Genomic DNA, 18,938 nt, shown 5'->3' with positions numbered 1-18,938 from the left:
CCCACGAGGGGCCGGGTGCCGCCGGGGGGGACGCGGGGGCGGGGGAAGATGGAGCAGAGCCTGGCCCTGGTACCCGAACTACAGCTCCCAGAGAGCACGGGCAGAGCCGGGCTGCAGCCGGGGCACAAGCTGTCCCTGCCACTGAGATGTGCTGTGTGCGCTGGTGATGCCCTGGAAACCAATCCTGTCTCTGCCCTCACATTCTCCCTCCCACCCTCTTCTCAGTTCTGGGCATGTGTGCCAAAGTCTTTGTCTTCCCTTCTTGGACTTAGTCCTTAATCTGTGCTGTTTAGTAAAGGATCAGCAGTGAAAGGCCAGTGTTTTAAAGTTTTGTCTTTGGATTTTTAAGTCTGCATTAGGACATAGTCAAGGGGGATCGGAACTTGCTGAGCAACCTCAGAAACAAATTACAAGAGTTAAGCAAGGGTCTGGAAACTTTCTGTAGGGAAGTGGGGCAGGAGCTGAGTGTGCCCAAGAATGTAGTAGGGCTACTGATGAGAGTATAATGGTGGGCAAGGTGGTTTTATCATTTATTCTCCAATTGGATTTCTCACAGTAGCACCCCCAACCCCCTGCCTTCCTTTGAGTCAGTCCAGAACAAAGCTGTTTGTTGAGCAAGCGCTGGGGTTTGCTGGCACCCAGCCTGCTGAGGCACTGGCTGGAGCACCAGCAGCTTTCCCCAAGTACTGCTGAGTTGCCCCTGTGAAACCAGATGGAGCTGAGAGAGACTACCCATCCCACCTACACCTCCAGCCACTGCTCTACAAGCCTCTTTTGGGGGAGGACAATCAGTATTTTCTTTCTCAAAGACTTGCCATTTCTGTCTACTATCACCTGAGCCCAGCAGACAATCGGCGTGGGGCCCACCCTGAGGTCTTTACATCAGTGGAAGGCACGATAAAATCCCTGACAGCAGATCTTCATGCAATATGGTTTGGTGAAGGTGACGGGGGCAAGTCATCACACATGGCCTTCCCTTTGGTGTTTCCCAGATGGTGGCCAACAGAGCAGTCTGCCTTGGGACAAAGCTGTGAAAGCAGGCAAGAATAGCTGGGCCTTTCTTCCCCTGCCTTTTTTGTTACCTTTCTGTGTGAGTATCTCCTGCTCTGGTGGCAAAACGTCCCCACTTCCCAAACACTGGCAACTAGAGATAAACATCAGGCTAAGTCAGGCAACTCAGGTGTGAAATACATTTTAATAGAGTTTAGGGATCTGTAGTTTGTCTGTTGCTCAGCTGAGCAGGGGCTGTCCAGAAGGTGAAGCAGACATGGGCGGAGGGGAGAGTGAAGGAGTGCAAGAAGGGAGGGAACAGAGAGAAAAAGGTCACAAGAAGCAAATGAGAGCGTGGGTTTGTTAACGGATGTGCTTTAATACATTGCCCCGCAGTACTACGTGCTGAGCCAGAGACTGACAGCGCACACACGCACGCACACACACACCCAGGGTGGGACAGCAGTGCACTCCAACGCCAAGCTGGCAGCAAGCACAGCCCAACACAGCACAGCCCAACACAGCACAGCCCAACACGACACGGCTCCCACGGGGCTCAGCAGACACGCCTGGGGCACAGGGACGCCGTAGGCCAGGACACTACACACATGTACACACATGCACAACGAGAGCGAGCCGCTGCACACGGGGCTGGACGCGGCCAGGGCAGTGTCCGAGCACACCGGCCACGCACAGGCGGCCGCGCACGTGCTTCGGCACGAGGCAGCACGCCGGGCACGCGCTCGACACGCCGGCAGAGCGGCCCAGGCGTGGCCCTGCACACACAACAGAGACAACAATGCCTAGATCCAGGAATGCTTATGACCCCACAGCAAGGGACAGGGTGTAGGCTGCTCTCTCATCCTTCACCTGGGTACATCTAGCCAGGGACACCTGAACTCGAGGGGTTTCAAGGTGAGAGGAAACCAGGCGACAGAGTGGGGAGAAAGAGCAAAAAAAGGAGCAGTGGAGGGAAATGGGGGTTCAGAGTCTGTGAGGTGGGAAAGAGCAGCAGGGTGACTATGCCCTGGGGACAATGTTCAAAGAACACTTGGGTTGCGGAAGTTGTGTCCAGCAAAGCGTGCTTCATCACCAAGCTCCTCCTCAATCCTGCAGGAGAGAGCACATATCAGGCCCTTGTAGTGAGGCAAGCTCATCAGCAGGAAGCTGATATGTGCCCGAGGAGCAGCTCAGCTCCAGCCAGCTGCTGTGGCTGTAGGGCTGCACCCTCACGCCAAGGAGGAGGAAAGGAGTCTGTCCCAGAGGCCTCCCTGGGATCATACTGGCATCTCTGTGCCTTGTCTTTGTAACATTTCACCCATGAGCCCCATCTACCCTTGGGCTTTCAGCTTATCCCACCCAATTGGTCACTCCCCCATTCCTGCTTCTGCATTCCCATCCCTGGAGCCCCTTACCTCATGAGCTGGTTGTATTTAGCCAGGCGTTCAGACCTGCAGGGAGCACCCGTCTTTATCTGTAAAGCATTCCCCAAAGCAAACACTGTAAGACACTGTTATGACTTGTACCAGTTTATCATGTCAGGGCAGGGGGTTCTGTTTTGAAACCTCTTTGCTTCCCTCCAGGCCTGTGCATGGCCTGGGTTTCACCTACCTGCCCAGTGCACAGTCCTACAACCAGATCAGCAATGAAGGTGTCTTCAGTCTCCCCAGATCGGTGGCTCACCATCACACCCCATCCATTCTCCTGGGCCAACTTGCAGCTGCAAGGAGTGAGAAATGTAGTCAGTAGCTCCTACTCCTACAATTACCACCTACACAGGGGAGGATTCAGGTATCTGCTTCCACTCTCAGCATCCCACACTTTGGTAGAGACACAAGTCTGTTCACCCAGGGCATAGTGTGACACCTGGCTGTGCTTTATCACCAGCCCATCCATATGACAACAAGGGTAGTGGGCTGGACTTACGCTTGGATGGCCTCTGTGACAGATCCGATCTGGTTGACTTTGAGCAGGAGGCAGTTGCAGGCTTTCTCTTCAACAGCTCGCTCGATGCGCTTGGGGTTTGTCACTGTCAGGTCATCTCCCACTATCTGAATCCCCACATTGGCAGTGAACTTAGACCAGGCCTCCCAGTCATCTTGGTCAAAGGGATCCTCAATGGAGACCACTGAAAGGACAACCAAAGAGGCACGAGTCAAAGCTGCCTCCCTTGCCACCCCAAAAACACAGAGGGTTTGTGCCTGGCTGGTGTGCAGCACCAGCACTGATTCCCTACAGCCCCCACAGCAGCTCACCTGGGTAATCACGTACAAAGCTTTGGTAGAGGTCGCCCAGCTCATCCCCAGAAATGTAGCGGCTTGGATCGTCTGGGGACTTGAAGTCCAGGTCATATTTGCCGTCACGGTAGAACTCGGAGGCTGCCACATCCATTCCGATGACGATCTTGTCTGTGTAGCCTGCCTTGTCAATGGCTTCCTTGAGCAGCTCCAGAGCTGAGAGGAGAATTGCGGTCAGGAGAGTCAGCCCATGCAGAGAGCTCTGCCTCTTCATGGGACCCTCCCTTGGGAAGGTCCCTAGAGCCACAAGAGTGTGGTGGTGTGACAGAGAAGTAGAAGTGTGTTGGGTTGATGTGATCAGAAATGTGTATTCTATCACCATCTGTTGAAGTCGGGTGGGGCAGTGATCCTTAGCTCTGTGGCACATATTATCTGCCAATGGGCCATCTTTAAAACCAGGTGTGGCAGTTATCTTTATCTTTCCCACAACCTATCCTCCCTCCAGGAAGATATCATCTGCTGCTGGGCCATTCAGTCCCACTGTGTGACTGATAAAATTACATCATCCCACTGGGAGATGCTCCAGCCAGGGGGAGGAGCCAAGCCTTTCCTACCTAGATAAAAACTGAGATTTTGGACAGCAAGACACCATCTTTCCACTGGATTCTGGAGGAAAACTGGACCTTTTCCACATCCTCCTGGACCTTCAGAGGAAAACTGCACCCTTCTACAGGACCACTGCTTCAGCTGAACCACATCTGCCACTGCAGGACTGCAGCCACCATTTAATGGGACTGCTACCAACACCCTGACTGACAGGGTGTCAGGTTATATTCTGACTCTGTCAGGGTTGGGATTGTTCTTGTAATACTGCATTTCTATTTCCATTTTCCTAGTAAAGAACTGTTATTCCTAATTCCCATTTCTTTGCTTGAGAGCCCCTTAATTTCAAAATTATAATGATTTGGAGGAAGGGGGTTTACATTCTCCATATCAAAGAGAAGCTTCTGCCTTTATTGGCAGACACCTGTCCTTCAAACCAGGACAAGAAGGGAGCCCAGAACACAATAGAAACACGCCAAGGAGCTGTGGGGGCTGTGTCCAAAGGGACAAGGAGGAATTAAAATGCAATTCCACAGCTCAAAGACAAGTTTGTGGAAGGCCTTGTGAAAGTGTGCACACACATAAAAGGTTTGTGTGGAGAGGCTGTGACAGATCAAGGCCATCCCAAGGAGAAGGAGCTTAGAAACATTCCCCAACACAGGAGGTCAATGACACTGAGGCATCTTTTGAATCAGCCTGGGGAATGCTGCGAGCTGGGCATAGAAAGCCATAGCACTGCAGGCAAGGGTGCCCCATCTCCACAGGGCTCTCACCTTCACTGTTTTCCAGGATGTTGGGGGCAAAGCCTCCCTCATCACCCACATTGGTAGCATCTTTGCCATACTTCTCCTTGATGACGCTCTTGAGGTTGTGATAGACTTCAGCCCCGATGCGCATGGCGTCACGGAAGCTTTCGGCTCCCACAGGCAGGATCATGAACTCCTGCATGGCCAGTTTGTTGCCGGCGTGGGAGCCTCCATTGATCACGTTGAAAGCCTGGAAGAGTCCATAAGAGAGTCAGAGCTGAAGGAACCGGTCTTGGCACCCCTGAGGGGTGGCTCTCAGATGTGTCACCATGCCTGTTCATGCTACATCCCACAGGGTAACGTAAGCACATCAGCTACAACCATCAGACCAAAGGCACATCAGCCTGGACTCCTCCTTCCAGTAGTGGCTCGAAGCACATTGCTGGGGAGGATTTTCTCACCTGTTTCCCTCTCAGAGATCTCCTGAGCTATATGTGTTTGTCTGTGCTCTGTATATCTGTACATGTTCATCAACAATTATGTCAGTCTCTCTTCCAGGACTTTTCTTCTTTACCCTGAGAAAATTTTAGCATCCACAACTCCTTCTGAGAAAGTTTCTCAAGGCAGCTTCCCCTGGTGTGAAGACCCATACACCCTTGTTTTGAACTGTGCCTGAGAGGGTTCACATTATACCCTCTGGTTCTTGTGCTAAGAATGAGATCTTCAGTCAGCCCCCCCACCACAACCTCTGTATCCTCCTCAGGCTCCTTTTTCCAATTGAAACTTGATGAATCTCAGGCCTCAGTTTGCTTCCCTGACAGGTGCACTGCACTCAGCTGATATTTCAGTCCCATATCCCTTCCTTGTCTACCCCCCAACACCTCTGAAGTTTCCTTTGGAAACAGCACTCTTTGGGAGCTTCTGAAGATGGATGTCAGGGGCAGAGGAGTCTTACTGGCACAGGGAGGATGAGGTCAGAGTTGCCAGCCAGGTCGGCAATGTGCCGGTACAGGGGCACGTCCTTCTCTGCAGCTCCCGCCTTGCACACGGCCAGTGAAACTCCCAGGATAGCGTTGGCGCCAAACTTGGCTGTGGACAAAGGAGGAGATTGACTTTTCAGGTGGCAACATCCTGCCCGCTGGGTGCCCATGCCAGCCCAACCTTAGGCTCACCACAGCTTGGACAGTGCCCCCCACTCCAGCCCTGCAGCCTCCCATACTTGTAAGTTCCCAGCCAAAAAGAGGGATGAATTACATTTATTCTCTGTGCCGTCCATCTCAAGCATCAGACTGTCTATCTTCTCTTGATCCACGACAGAGAGGCCCTGCAAGAAAGAAACAGCTCCTGAGAAAGGGATGATTGGGAGAGCTGCTGTCTCTGGTGTGCGGGAAAGGAGGCGTTGATGGAGAAGCTGGGGATACAAGGACCTTTTCAGCTTGTAGGGGAACATATACACACAAAGCTCTGGAAACTGGTGCCGTGGTATTTAGTCATGTTAGATCACCCTGATGGTGTTGCTGCAGTGCAGTGTAGATGTACCCATGGTGGAGAGGGGGTCAGCTGTAGTCCAGGCAAGGCCACACATTGCTGTAGACACTGGACACCTTTGGAGAGTTACCCAGTCTTTTGGCAGCTTCCAGGGAGCTTTGTGTTACTGTGGTCACACAGAAGCTAGGCAGAACAACAGGACATGCTCAACCTCAAGCAAGCAAATGTAGACTGGATGGAGCCATCCCCAGGAGTGAGGTGGAGAGCAAGATTAGACCCAACACAGGCAGCCCTCCACCACGCTGGGTACTTTTAAGGGGTGGAGGGAACTCTTGGCCAGAGCCAACCATGGGCTGTATGGTATATAATATGTGGCTTCAGCTCAGCTCTCCTCAACACAGGCTCCAGGTCTTCAAGTGACACCAGATGTGTCACCACTGCTCTGCAAGGCTGTGCCAGACCCTGCACAATACATCCATTGCTCATCACACCAGGATGAGGCTGCAGAGGTGTGGATGTGATTCAGTGCTTGAGGGGGAGCACAGATGAAGGAGGGAGTGAGCTCTAGAGGGAGCATGGAGGGGACTAGTTAGGCTGCACAGAGGCTGCGGTGGACCAGGAAGAGTTAAATCCTTTCCTCCTAGAGAAAAGATTGCTGTGGACACACACAGGCATGGGGGGCAGGAGGGGTGTGCTCAGGTTCACAGAGAGCATCGCTGTGTCTGTTAACCCAGTGAGATGAAGAGAGGCAGAGACAGAGATCAGGAGACAGACGGACCAGAGTAAGCGTTGGACAAGGGAGAACAAAGAGAAATCCTTACAGAGCCCACGAGAGCTGGGGCGACAGTGCTGTTGATATGATCCACGGCCTGCAGGACCCCTAGAGAAGGGAAGAGGCAGAGAAAGAAACAGAGAGAGAGAGAGTGAGGCAGAGAGAAGAGTGGAAAGAGGGAAGGAGAGGACCGATAGAGAGACTGAGACAGCGAGGGAAGATCGAGGCCTGATCTTTCACTTTACAGCAGGTCTGTGCCTCTGTGGTCTCCCTGAGGGCAGTGGCACACATGTGTCACACCAGTGGGTGGGTAGCCCCTCCAGCAGAGCCCCACACGCAGGCAGCCCTGAGGATGAGCTGTCGAGCAGGCATTTCCCCACCTTTTCCAAGGAAACGTGACTTGTCATTGTCTCGCAGCTCCAGCGCTTCGTAGATACCAGTGGACGCTCCGCTGGGGACGGCTGCTCGAAACATGCCTGGGGAAGAGCAAAACAGGACTGTGAGACAAGCAGAGGGTGACAAAGAAAAGCCCTCATGCACCTGATTCTGCCCTGCTTTCATAGGAAAGGATGCAGCAACTGCTTGTGCAAATGGATGGCCCCACTGGCTGGCTGCTCATGGCTGGTCTTGCAGAGGTGGAGCACGTCAGTGGCAGAAATAGATGCACCCAGGACTTCCAGGCTGAGGAAGCTGGATGTCAGGCACCCAGAGATTCACTCTGATCCCAGAACTGTGTGTGATGGGTGGAAGTCTGGTTCCTCAGCCCTCCTAATTCCAGAGGCAGCCTGACTCACAGGCACTGTCAGCTTCCTCCCCCTCAGATGGAGGTTTCTACCTCACTGAAGAAAGGAGACAATGGTTGCATGGTCTGCTCTGCTCTGCTCTGACCTCTCACTGCTCCTCACCCCTCAGCCAAAGTAGTTTTGGGGCCAGTGCAAATGCAGGTCTTCCAGTTGAGATCCATGCATGGACATATTTGCACAGAGATCTCAGGAACAAAGTGTCATGAGCATGGCCATGGATGTGCTACCAAACTTCTACCATGCTCCAGGACTAAAAGCATAGATGCAGCAGGGGTGTGATGAGAAGGTGCAGACATTTATGATAAAAAGCCTTCTGTCCCTACTACGAGCAGGCACATGGCTCAAGTCCCATACAGGACAGCCAGCTGTCTTGTCAGGATTTGCCTGGCACACGTGCAGAGCTGCTGAGCACAGGCACAAGCAGAGCCACAAGCAGAGTTTTGGTCTCTGCCTCTTCCCCTGGCTTGTTGTCTGCTGGGGGTTCACCAGTGAGGACTCTCCATGCTCTGGGCATGCCAGGCTGCTCCACAGCACCAGCTCTGCTGGAATGGGCAGGGTTTGCCCTCCACCTCTTATCCTCACCCGCATACCTTTGTGTGTGTAGAGGTCCACCTCCACAGTGGGGTTCCCACGGGAGTCCAGGATCTCACGGGCATGGATCCTCTCAACTGCCATGGTGAGGCTGTGGAGAGGAGAGAACAGGATATATTCAGCTCTGAGAGGTTCCAGGATGTGGTGCTCACTTCTTCTATGTCTAAACTGACAGAGAGAAGGGAATTCAAGGAAAAGTGACCTTAGAAATTTGGCTAAAACTACTTGCCCCAGGAAATTTAGAAATTCACCCAGACTGCAGTAATCTACAAACATTTTTCCAGGAACTGGCTATGTATTTGAATTTACTCTGTCCCTCTGCTGCAGCTGACAAACTGGGAGTGCTCTGCCTCCCTCCCTGCGTCACAGCACCCGATACATCCACTGGCTGGATGGCAGGGATGGGGAGGGTGCCACGGGCAGCAGACAGGGAGGGATCAGCTGGCACAGCGAGGAAGTGCCCCTGGCTCTGGTGTCAAGGACGGGGCAGCAGCTCCTGGCACCTCCTGTCCCCTTGCCGGGAGGCAAGGACAGTGCCTGCCAGGCTGGGCAGCAAGTGGCTGCTGTGTCCCTGTGCAGCAAACAGGGAGCCAGCCAAGCATGATGGGCAGGGCAGGGGGACAGACAGCCAGGGGGGACCCCAGCCTCTCTCCAGCCCATGGTGGGAGAGCCATCCCAGCCTGCCTGTCCCAAACCCCAGCCTGCCTGTCCCAGACCCCATCCTGCCTGTCCCAGACCCGAGCCTGCCTGTCCCAGACTCCATCCTGGCCATCCCAGACCCCATCCTGGCTGTCCCAGACTCCAGCCTGGCTGTCCCAGCCCCCAGCCTGCCTGTTCCAGACCCCAGCCTGCCTGTCCCAGACCCCATCATGCCTATCCCAGACCCCATCCTGTCTGTCCCAAACCCCAGCCATGTCTCCCCTGGCAAGTGCCTGCCCAGCCTCCCTGTGTCCCCTGTGAGCTGCAGGGTCAGGCTGTGCCAAGGCAGTGGGAGCATGGAGGAGCAGCCTGAGGAGCCATCTTGCTGAAGGTCATGGTGCCTCAGACATGGCAAGGAGCGCTCTGAAGGGAGGGGGGACCTGGCACAGCTGCCAGCCCTTCACTCTGCTCCTGAGGCAGGGAAGCAGATGAGACTGGGCTGGATCTCTGTTGGGTGAAGGGGTGAGGAAGCCTAGCATTTTAGGGCACCTGGTTGAACCTGAAGTAGAAAATATGCTGGTGGGTAAAAATGGCTGTTTTAAAAACTTCTCTTGCTGCAGTTTGCTCTCTAAGGTTCCAAATCAGCTCATTCCCCTCATGCCAGCCTTGTCATCCCCCTGGCTGTGGGGCTGTGCAATGCCAGGGTGATGCAACGAGGCGTGTGTCCTCCCATGCTCCCAGCACTGCCAAGTTTTCCTCCCCTGGCTCCCACAGATGATTCCCTCAACCCTGAGCAGGGCAGGCAGAGGCCAGAGTAGCCACAGAGCCCCAGCCAGGACCTCCCTGTGGTGTGTGTGAGCAGGGGTACAGCCAGCACAGGCTGAAAATGAGCTTGGGCAAGCACATCCCAGCACTGAGGGGAGCTGAGAAGCAGGATGGGGAACCGGAGTCAGCGCTCGACACCACTGCCCCGGGTGGGTGGAAATCACAAGGCTGTGAGGAAATCGTGCTGCTGCTCTGAAGTTCCAGCCAGAGCTTCTCGTGTGGGGAGTTTCAGTCAGCGACTCCAAGGCTCCCTGGAGCCTGCACAGGGCCCTCCACCATGTCCATCTGGGCTGGGATCCCCCATCAGCCGCCTTGGCAGCGCTCCTCACGCCATCTGGCACATGCCACAGGAACTTCCTCCAGAGTCGTGCCAGCGCAGCCAGCCGCGAGCTTCCTTTGCAGCAGTGTCCTGGCTCTGCCTCAGCAGCCTCCACGGGGGACAGAGGGACAGGACCCCGCTTAAAGCCATCTTTGACAGCATACCCGTGCCAGATGCTGTGCCTCTCTGCTTATCTGGTCACGTTGTCCCTGGTCGCATCCCTGTGGTCACATCCACCTGCCCCTCTTGGAGCCAGATCCAGGAAGCCAAATGACATGCCCAAATTCAGCCTTGCCTGCCCCACCCCATCACCTACATCATCCTCTCTCCCCTGTAGTCCTTTAAACCTTTTCTCCACTTGTGTTGCTGCCCCGTGTCCCCTGCGTTTGCTCTCTTTTGAACAGAACCAGCCTGAAATCCCTGGTATCAGCTGCACTGTCCTGAAAGGAGGTCAGAGGCGGATAAGCTGGGATAAGGGATTGGGATGGAGCCATAGCTGGGAAGCCACAGACCACATCCAGGAAGAGAGAGGAGGCTGTGCAGCCCCTGTGAGCAGGGAGTAAGCCGGGAGGCTGGTGCTGCTGCAATGCCTTCCTGTGGAGCTGCCGCTGGCAGCAATTCCTTGTCACTGCCAGGCCAGCACAGTGAAGACCTTTCCCACCAGTCCCGTGTGCTGCTGCGATTCCCCCAGGCTGGGCACTGCTCCCGGGAAGCCCGCACTGCTGCAGTGCCGTGACTGATGCAGCTATTGCCTGCCTGTCACCTCCTCTCCCTGCTCTCCCCCTCCCCTGTGGTGTGGGGCTGTGCAAATAGGAAAACATCCCCTCTTCTCCCTCCTGCTCCCTGAGCACCCTTGTTTGTGTCAACACCTGGGAAGTCTGGGGGGGGCTGGTCCGCTCTGAGGCTGGATCCTTTCCCAGCCGTGCCCAGATGAGCGCTGCCTTCTCCCCACTGCCACCCCCTCCCCCGGGGAAAGCTCCATCCCGCAGCGCCTCCCGACACTGCCCTTGGGAGCACCAACTATCCTCGTTGGTTGTCCCCGCTCCTGCAATTCCCTGAGTTCACGTCTGAAATTAGGATTGCCGGGGGGGAAAGGGGGGGGGGGGGGGTGGGGAAGGAGGGAGTACCTGAAATTAAAATATGAAAGAAAAGTCAGAAGGATGGGGGTGAGGAGAGAGAGGTGGGAGGAGCAGGGGGAGGAAGTGAGGGGAGATGAGTTGTTAATGCCGCTCGCCGTGGTCCTTCTCCGCAGGGACCCCAAAGTGCGTGTGGGGTTTGGGGGCACAAGGTGGGCGGCAAAAACATGCACGCGGCGAGAGGTGTGCTGGCCGTGGGGAGACACTTACCTTCCTAGGGCAGGGGTGGACGAGAGATTGAGAAAGTGCTGGTAGAAAGGAGAGAGGACGAAGCTGAGGAGGGATGCAGGACCTCAAGGGGAGATGATGTGTCCTCTAAGCCAACGGTGGCGGCAGCAGCGGGATGGAGACGCCCCTGATAGGGCCGGGACAGCAGCATGTGACCCAGAGCTGCGATGAGTCAGGATTTAGCAAAGCTTTGCAAACAGCACGTAGGGGATGGAGAGACAGAGAGAGGCAGGCAGCAAGGGATAGACGTAGACAGATGAGGGTGAGAGAGCCAGGGAATAGGAGTGGGCGTGCAGGATAAACAATTCCAGTCACTCCAGACTCATTAATTATTTTTATTCAAATCAGAAAATCTTGCAGAGTTCTTGGGAATCAAATAGCACCACAGAACCTGTAACTCTGCCCTTTCCCTCTCAGGCCTACTGAGAACAGAACATAGTGCAGTGACTGCAAAAACACTGCAGTGCCTCAGGGCAGCTTCCAGGACCAGGGTGGGTAGCCGTCCCCTTTTCTCCAGAGGTAAAATGAGGTGAAGCTGGTACCTACAGCTCTCACTTTCCCAGCCTCACATACAGGGAAAGGCATCACTGCATCCTGACAGCCTCTGGCAACCAGCGTTACAAACGGTCACTCAGCCACTGTATCCTCAAGAGATTCTTTCATTTCCTGAAGAAGGGGGGAAGGAGAAGTTAATGACCCCATGCCCAATGTCTCTTTCCCTGTCACTTCTCTCCTTTGCTAGTGGGGTCAGAAATGGCAGCAGGGCTACATACTGGCCACCACAACCAGGTTGCAAAGCCTGGCCTCTTTTTCAGACTCTCAGGCTCTTGAGACTGACATCCCTCACCCTTCTCCTCATGTAATATAGTGGAGAAGAGGCTTTATCAGCATGCTTGGTCCTTTTCCTTTCTCTTCACCTCTGTCTAATCCCTGCACTGTGTTGTTCTCACCTTCTCTTTTTCCTTCCTTGTCTGTTGGATATTCTTGGCCTCTTCCCGCTCCTCCTCCTCCACTGGCTCCTTGTCGAGGCGTTGCAGCTGCAGCAGCCGGGACAGGACCTCCAGCCGGTAACTGGGTTCTTCGGCACACGGATTGTCCATCAGCACCAGTGTCTGCAGCACGGGGAGAACCTGCAGCTTTTCTACCTCCTGGAAGCTTTTGATCCCATTGCTCCTGAAGAAAAGGAAGCACAGAGAGCAGGGAAAGGAGACCCATGCAAGTAGTGAAATCCCTTTGGAACAGTAAAGAGCACAAGACAGAAAAAGCAAAACTTAGCAGCATGAGGGACCATAGATGATAGACCACAGATCTGTCACCGAAGATCCAGATCTGCCTGCAGCTCCCCAGATGGAGGGACAAAAAGGGCATCTGCACTGGATTCCTCAGACAGTCCATTGAACTGTGTCATATCACCATGGCCCCGCACGGCAAACGCCGAGAACTAAAGGGCATTTGTAGCAGAAAAGACACAGAGAGACACTTTGAGGGACCCAGCTAACTTATGGCAAGGAATGAAAAGCCTGGGGTGGGGTATGAGAATGACTGGAGAAGCTGATATTGTCTAAGAAGCCCAGGAAAGGCTGTTACAATGCCTGAACACTAGCTCAGGGTGGTAAATATCTTTAACTGGTGTTCAGCATCTAAGCTTGGCACAACCCATCCCTACCAGGTCATCAACTTTATAAAAAAAAACCCAGAAAATCCTAAGGATCTAAATGAGAGTGCAGTCTGATGAAGGGATCTCTGGTCCCAACACAGAGCAGGGAGGACCCACCGTAGATTGAGGTACTGCAGGCACTTCATGCTATCAGAGAATCCATCCAGGGCCTCAAGCTTGTTGTCACGCAGGTGCAGAGTCTCCAGCTGCTCAAACTCCTCAAGGCCTTCAAGGCTGGAAATGGTGTTCTTGGCCTGAGCACCAAGGAGGCAGGAAGAGAGATGAAAAATGGGGGCACACAGGAGAGGGAACAGCAGTTACTTCTGCCTTTTAAATCTCTTTCTATCCTTCAGACTCCCTACCACTCATACCACAGCCTTGTCTGAAGCTCAGTCAGGTAATTCAGGGTCTTGGCCAAGTGCATTCTCAGGATTCAGACTCAAGGACCAAAAGTTTGCTGAAAAAGTGTTTCCTGGAGCATCACTTGGTGTCTGACACAAAACCACCCCAGGTGAATACTCCACTGTCAGCACAGCACCACTTTCCATGGCAGTGCCAAATATGAACCTCAGAGAGCAACAGCATGGAGGGGAAAGCACACCTGAGCCTAAAATTAATTGAAGGATGAGCAACCAGCCCCTCTCAATCACATAGTCCATGTAGTCCAGGCACCTTCCAGTAGCTGCTTCTCTTGTGGGGAAAATCTATGACTCAAGAGTCCCTTCTGCTCCTCTGGGCTGTGTCTTACTTCAGGAGGTTTAAAATTCCCCATCACTGAATTTCATGCCCTTCACTAGGTTAACAAAGCAGGGAAACATGGAAGCTCTGAATGTCAGGCACCAGTTTCACAGCAGGATTTTGGCTAGAAAAGACCACTAGAGGTCTCCTGCCCAAGCGGAGGCTCCCCACGGTGCCACACCGGCGCTCTGCTCTGTCAGGCTGCTCACTGCCTCGTGCGGCCAAGTTCGGAGCATCCCTGGTCATGATCATCTCCCCACGTTCCCCAGCTTGGAGCTGAGCAGGGCTTTCCTTGCCCATGTGGCTGGGGGCTGCAGTCACTGAGGATGCTGACACCTCAATGGAAAACGAGGGTGAGAGGTGCTGTTGTGCTCTCTCTTCCTCATAGGTACCCAAGCAATGACATGGGCAATACCTGAGACTAAAAAAGGGGCACAGGCTGAACTGGTGGGATAGGAGAACATTTCAGGATTGAGTCATTCTACAGACATTGTAGAAAAGGAGGATTTTAATAGAAACTGGGTAAAGGAGAATATGGACCAGCTGGGCCAAGTAAAAGGAGTGACACCACAAAAAGAGGAAAGTTGGATATTTAGTGAAGGCCACAAGAGCAGATGTAACAGTCAGGAAGGATTAGGACATTGTACCTCAGAGAAAATCATGAGCTGGTGTGGGTGGGGAGCTCACTGACCACTGGTTTATAAAAGGAATAGTGACCTCCCATCACACTCACTTTCTTCATCACTTCAGTGTGAATTGTTTTACCAGCTCTGGCCTTGCAAGTTCTAGCAGGACAATGCAGAATGGATATTTTTCAGAATTGTTTAATTTTTTCCCCCTAAATGAAACAACATTCTGTCTGACACACCATCACCTTCCCCTAGATACCAGTTCTTCACTCAGATGTGATGCCACTGTTTCCTATGGAAAGTTATCATACATTGCCTGTGATTTCCTCTCCCCTTCCTGCACACTCCTTTCTCAGGTTAGCTTTTGCCACCACTGCTGCACCATGACCAGGAGCTAACACAGCCTTCTGTGACCCTCAACAATGCTGCAAATGCCACATGGTACACAGCCAACTTGTAGTCTTCCTAGTACATACCACTTTTTACATACTAAATTTCATCTGCAGCTATGTCATACATTAATCAAAAGTGGTTCAATTCCTTAAATTGAACGCTTTGTCTTGAACTCTGTCCTTGAGGCATCAGCTGCACTTACCCAAGGCTGAAGTAACATAAAAGTCCTTATACAGAAACCAAAGCGTTACTGGGGGAGATTTCCCTGCAAAATTATTTACTGAGCAAGTAGACATGGGAAACAAATTCAAGCCCCAAAGATTCTTGAGTCAGTTGTTCTAGTTTTAACAATCACCCCTTGCAATTTTCCTGTTTCACATGGGCAGCTCAGAAACTCCTCAGTCATGTCAGGAACCTTCCTTCAATAGAGATGCTCTGTTTGCTTCCCTGCAATAACTCACTAAGGTGACTGGGTATGCTTTGAAATGCTGTATTGGATCTAGTGACTTATCCACTTCCTCCATTCTTGGAGCACCTCCAGTCACAAAATCCCAGTTTTCCATCAGAACAGTGCACGCAATCTCAGCAAGCAATCTCCTTCAGCGTTTTCTGCCAGGGAATCTTGATGAAAAGAAGCCACATAGTTTTTCAAAGCCTTTATCATGTTTAATTGCTTTTCAAGAGATAGTGACTCAGGACATCTGCTTAGTCTTTGCAAGCAGTAGCACAGTGTGATGCATGAGGCTAAGCCATACATACTCTCTTCACTTGCATCTCTAGGAGTAAATGCTTCCTTGAAGTAATTGTTTATGATATTAAGAAACTGCTTCTCCTATCTTAGTTTCACTGCAATATTGAATCAATTTCTTTTTTGGCAGCTGTAAGTGTGAATCATATGACTGTGCTGGCTTTAAACCAGTATTTGATTAGGCCCATCAGAGAGAAGAAAGAGGCATTGCCTCCCTTTGTCACCCAAAAAGCAAAGCTGTTGCTTTGATCTCCAGTGGTCCCAGGGCACAGGGAATACAAGTGTGCCCAACACTGCCTGAAGGGAAAACTGCCCTCCTGCAGGAGCTGTGAGGGAAGAACCCGATGACTGAACATCGACTCCTCTGTGGTTTGTGGCCACTCCCTTTGTGCTGTCTGGGCTGCAGGTGCTGGGCCCTGCAGCAGCTCTGCCCCACGCCCCAGGCTGGCTGATCCCTTACCAGGTAGAGCTTCTTGAGCTTGGAAACACCGAGCCCTGCTGTGGTCTCTATCTCGTTCCCTCGGAGCTCCAGAACTTGCAGGCTGAACAACTGGTCGTGACTCAGGCCCAGCACTGTCTTGATTTTGTTTTCTGAGTGCCAGAGGAAGAAGAAACAAGAAAGTTAATCCCACCTTTCCAAGAGAGTGTCCTGACAAGAATGAAGAGAGGTGGCCTGTATCACCTTTCAGGCTGAGGCTGGCTAGGAGGGGGTGAGTAATGCCCTCCAAATCCATGATCTGGTTGGAATCAAAGCTGATGACTTGGAGGTAGGGCATCTCCTGCATGCTGGCACTGGTGAGCAGATTCATATCCACCTTCAGCCAAAGCAGCTGGGTTAGGCTGCTCAGTGGGGCCAAATCTTTCAGCTTGTTCTTTGACAAATCCACATACCGCAGGTGAATGAAGCGCTCGAGGAGACTGATGTCTGTCAGGCCCCTGAGGGAGGGCAAATGTGAATAAAATATTTCTCATATTTCCCCACTACCATCTTTTGTGTTGCTCCTTGCCACTACTGGAGGGACAATAACCTTCTCTTCTACTTCCCTGCTGTTCTAGAAAGCCTTGCTGAGAGAAGGAAGAAAAAGGCAGGTGATAGTGGCAGGCCTGTAAGCAAAGACAAATGGTAAAAGTGGATCTGCTTTCCTGGCAGAGGGAGTACTTATTCCTATTGAATTGTATCTGTCAGGACAACCAGAGCAGAGAAAAGGGTAAGTTTTGGGGAGGGGTCTGTTAGACAATAGCATCAACACGAAGGACTGTGTGGAAGGACTTTCCTAGTGTAAAAAGAGTGGCTGAGATACCCTATGAGGCTGCTGAAAGAAACAGCCTTAAGGCAGCCTTAGCCAGGTGTGTGTGCTACAGAGGCTGAGGCTCCACACTGTCCCAAGGCCATTGTGGCACTACTTATTGCTGCCTGCCTTAAAGGTGAGCATTTAGGAGGACAGATGTCAATGGGCATTTCTCAAAGTGCCTGTAGGGAGGTCACTCTGTTCAGGTCCCCCTATGAGAGCACAGTCCAGAGCAAGGGGCAGGCTGCTGTCAGCCTTGGGGGACACTGATGTTCCCAGCCGTGTGTCTGGCTGTGGAGGAGGCAGGGCCCGGGCCAGGGCTGAGGATGGACAGGCTATGCTGCGGCACAGGCTGGAATCCAGGCGGCTGCAGAGCAGAGCTGGATACACCAGCACGGTGCCCCCACAGCCATGCAGTAAAGGGCTTCTGCCGGGTCAGACACTGCACACTCACTTGTCTTTGGCTTCAAACTTCACGTAGGCATAGGCCAGCCCGTTGCCGGTGGTACTGAGGAGAGAGAGGCCCTCCTTGAGGACTTCCTCCGTGAGGGGACAGGGAGCCTGGGAGAGAAGGAGAGAGCACACCGCCAGCGCTGGCCCAACCACAGCCAGGCGGTGCTGAAAGCCTCCCCCTCACCTCTTCTTTCTTCCTCTCCTCCTCATCCTCATCTTCATCTTCCTTCTCCTCATCCTCTTCCTTCTCCTCATCCTCCTCCCTCTCATCCTCCTCCCCCTCCGGCTCCTCGTCCTCCATGCTGCCGGGGCAGGCCGCGCTCGCCCCGCGCCCGCCGCGGCCCAGCCGCTGCCATGGGAACGGGGGCGGGCCCGCGCTCCGGCAGCTCCGGGCGTGTCCCGCCCTCACCCGCCGGGCGCTCCCGCTCCACCTTGGGGCTGGGCGGCACCTGCAGCTCAGCGTGCCCAGAGAGCCGAGGGGTTTTTCGGTGGGAGGGGACCTCAGTGCGCGGCCCAGCTCGAAACGGGGCCGGCTCGGAGTCAGGCAGGGCTGCACAGGGTGGTGGGCGCTCGGGCGGTGAATGCCTGATTAACTCTTCACTTACCCTCTGGTAAATGTTTAATTGACATGTTGAGCAGAATTAGCCTTGGGCTGTGCATGAAGCCTCCCCGAGTGTGAGCAGCGGGATGCCAGGAGGGGGTTTTGGGGTGCAGTGTTCCAGCTGTGTCCTGCAGGCTGGAAGGGCTGGGGCCGCCCGCGCCCGGCCGATGCCAACAGCGCCGGGTGTTTGCCAGCCGGGAACGCTGCTCAGAGCCGACGGTCACCGCTGGTTTCCAGTTAATACAAAGTCCAAGGCTCTGCTCCCTCTCCCTTCACTGCACTTTGCTCCTTTGCAGTGCTGGGTAACGCACTGCTAGATAAGCTGGTCCAAGCAGAGCTGCTCACACCACCACCATCCATTGCCCCACCGAAAAGCACCCCTGTGCTTAGGGCTGCACAGCAGGCTGCCAGCTGTGCCCCTGCCTTGTCCTGCTACACTCCTCTTCCGTGCTACACATCTGAATTCACTCCCTGCTCGTTATCACACAGCCACAGAGTGGTTTGGATTGGAAAGAACCTCAGCATTCAGCTCGTCTCAACTCCCCTGCCGTGGGCAGGGATGCCACCTGCTAGATGAGGCTGCTCCATCCAATCTGGCCTTGAACACCTCCAAGGATGGGGCAGCCACAGCTCCTCTGGACAACCTGTTTCAGTGTCTCACCACCCTCAGAGTAAAGAATTAATATGCATATGAACACTTCCTTTCTTGCCTTTGCTTCCTGCCCTAAACATCCCCTAATTACAGAAGGAAACACAAATCTTTAAACTAGATACATTTGATTTAGATTATATATATCCCAAACCTAATCATACTGATAATTCAGGACGGTATATGCTATAAACTGGCCTGCACACCCACAGAGGATAGAGGGTGATGGTGGCAGGAAGGGGAGCCCGAGCAGTGCCCCTCAGGCTGCTCCAGGCCCATCCCAGGAGCCATCAGCCCACTAAAAGACCATTTTGAGGGGCACAGGAGCACAATGGCAGGTGGGAACCCAAAATAAGGACTCAGAGAAAGGAACACCCTGTCCAGCCCCATCCCAGGGGAGCCTC

At 53.4% G+C, this 18,938-nt stretch overlaps 2 protein-coding genes across 3 annotated transcripts; both read right to left on the bottom strand.

Moving 5' to 3' along the window:
* Positions 1-942: 942 nt before the first annotated feature.
* ENO2 (enolase 2) lies at positions 943-11,607 on the bottom strand. Of its 2 annotated transcripts, XM_079319575.1 has the most exons (13): positions 11,360-11,546; positions 9,136-10,122; positions 8,230-8,935; positions 7,217-7,312; positions 6,886-6,944; positions 5,831-5,900; positions 5,532-5,665; positions 4,604-4,826; positions 3,246-3,443; positions 2,917-3,118; positions 2,602-2,710; positions 2,406-2,464; positions 943-2,100 (listed from the first exon to the last, which is right to left on the bottom strand). In XM_079319575.1, exons 3-13 carry the CDS (start codon positions 8,504-8,506, stop codon positions 2,031-2,033), a joined length of 1,497 nt encoding a protein of 498 aa, XP_079175701.1. In that variant the 5' UTR covers positions 8,507-8,935; positions 9,136-10,122; positions 11,360-11,546; the 3' UTR covers positions 943-2,030. The 2 variants fall into 2 exon arrangements, with proteins under 2 accessions (XP_079175701.1, XP_079175700.1); XM_079319574.1 differs by lacking the exon at positions 9,136-10,122 and having other exon boundaries at positions 8,230-8,321; positions 11,360-11,607.
* Positions 11,608-11,692: 85 nt separating this feature from the next.
* On the bottom strand, positions 11,693-17,621 carry LRRC23 (leucine rich repeat containing 23). The gene is made up of 7 exons (XM_079314134.1): positions 17,469-17,621; positions 17,286-17,392; positions 16,225-16,478; positions 16,003-16,133; positions 13,152-13,288; positions 12,328-12,550; positions 11,693-12,043 (listed from the first exon to the last, which is right to left on the bottom strand). Exons 1-7 carry the CDS (start codon positions 17,583-17,585, stop codon positions 12,005-12,007), a joined length of 1,008 nt encoding a protein of 335 aa, XP_079170260.1. The 5' UTR covers positions 17,586-17,621; the 3' UTR covers positions 11,693-12,004.
* Positions 17,622-18,938: the final 1,317 nt, after the last annotated feature.

The sequence above is a fragment of the Erithacus rubecula genome (assembly GCF_903797595.1).
Source record: "Erithacus rubecula genome assembly, chromosome: 1".
NCBI classification, from domain to species: Eukaryota; Metazoa; Chordata; class Aves; order Passeriformes; family Muscicapidae; genus Erithacus; species Erithacus rubecula.
The sequence above is the reverse complement of the archived record's forward strand: the minus strand, read 5'-3'. Positions and strand labels throughout refer to the sequence as shown.

What these genes read in the sequence shown, in the direction of transcription:
- ENO2 (XM_079319575.1), bottom strand. Translation starts at nt 8,506, where the DNA reads ATGTTTGTAGATTACTGCAGTCTGGGTGAATTTCTAAATTTCCTGGGG. An exon ending in GGACGGCACAGAGAATAAAT is followed by an intron (nt 5,666 to 5,830) that starts GTAATTCATCCC and finishes CTTTGTCCACAG; the next exon opens with CCAAGTTTGGCGCCAACGCT. An exon ending in CTTTGTACGTGATTACCCAG is followed by an intron (nt 3,119 to 3,245) that starts GTGAGCTGCTGT and finishes TTGTCCTTTCAG; the next exon opens with TGGTCTCCATTGAGGATCCC.
- LRRC23 (XM_079314134.1), bottom strand. Translation starts at nt 17,585, where the DNA reads ATGGAGGACGAGGAGCCGGAGGGGGAGGAGGATGAGAGGGAGGAGGAT. An exon ending in AGGAGAGGAAGAAAGAAGAG is followed by an intron (nt 17,393 to 17,468) that starts GTGAGGGGGAGG and finishes CTTCTCTCCCAG; the next exon opens with GCTCCCTGTCCCCTCACGGA. An exon ending in CTGCAGTACCTCAATCTACG is followed by an intron (nt 12,551 to 13,151) that starts GTGGGTCCTCCC and finishes CCTTTTCTTCAG; the next exon opens with GAGCAATGGGATCAAAAGCT.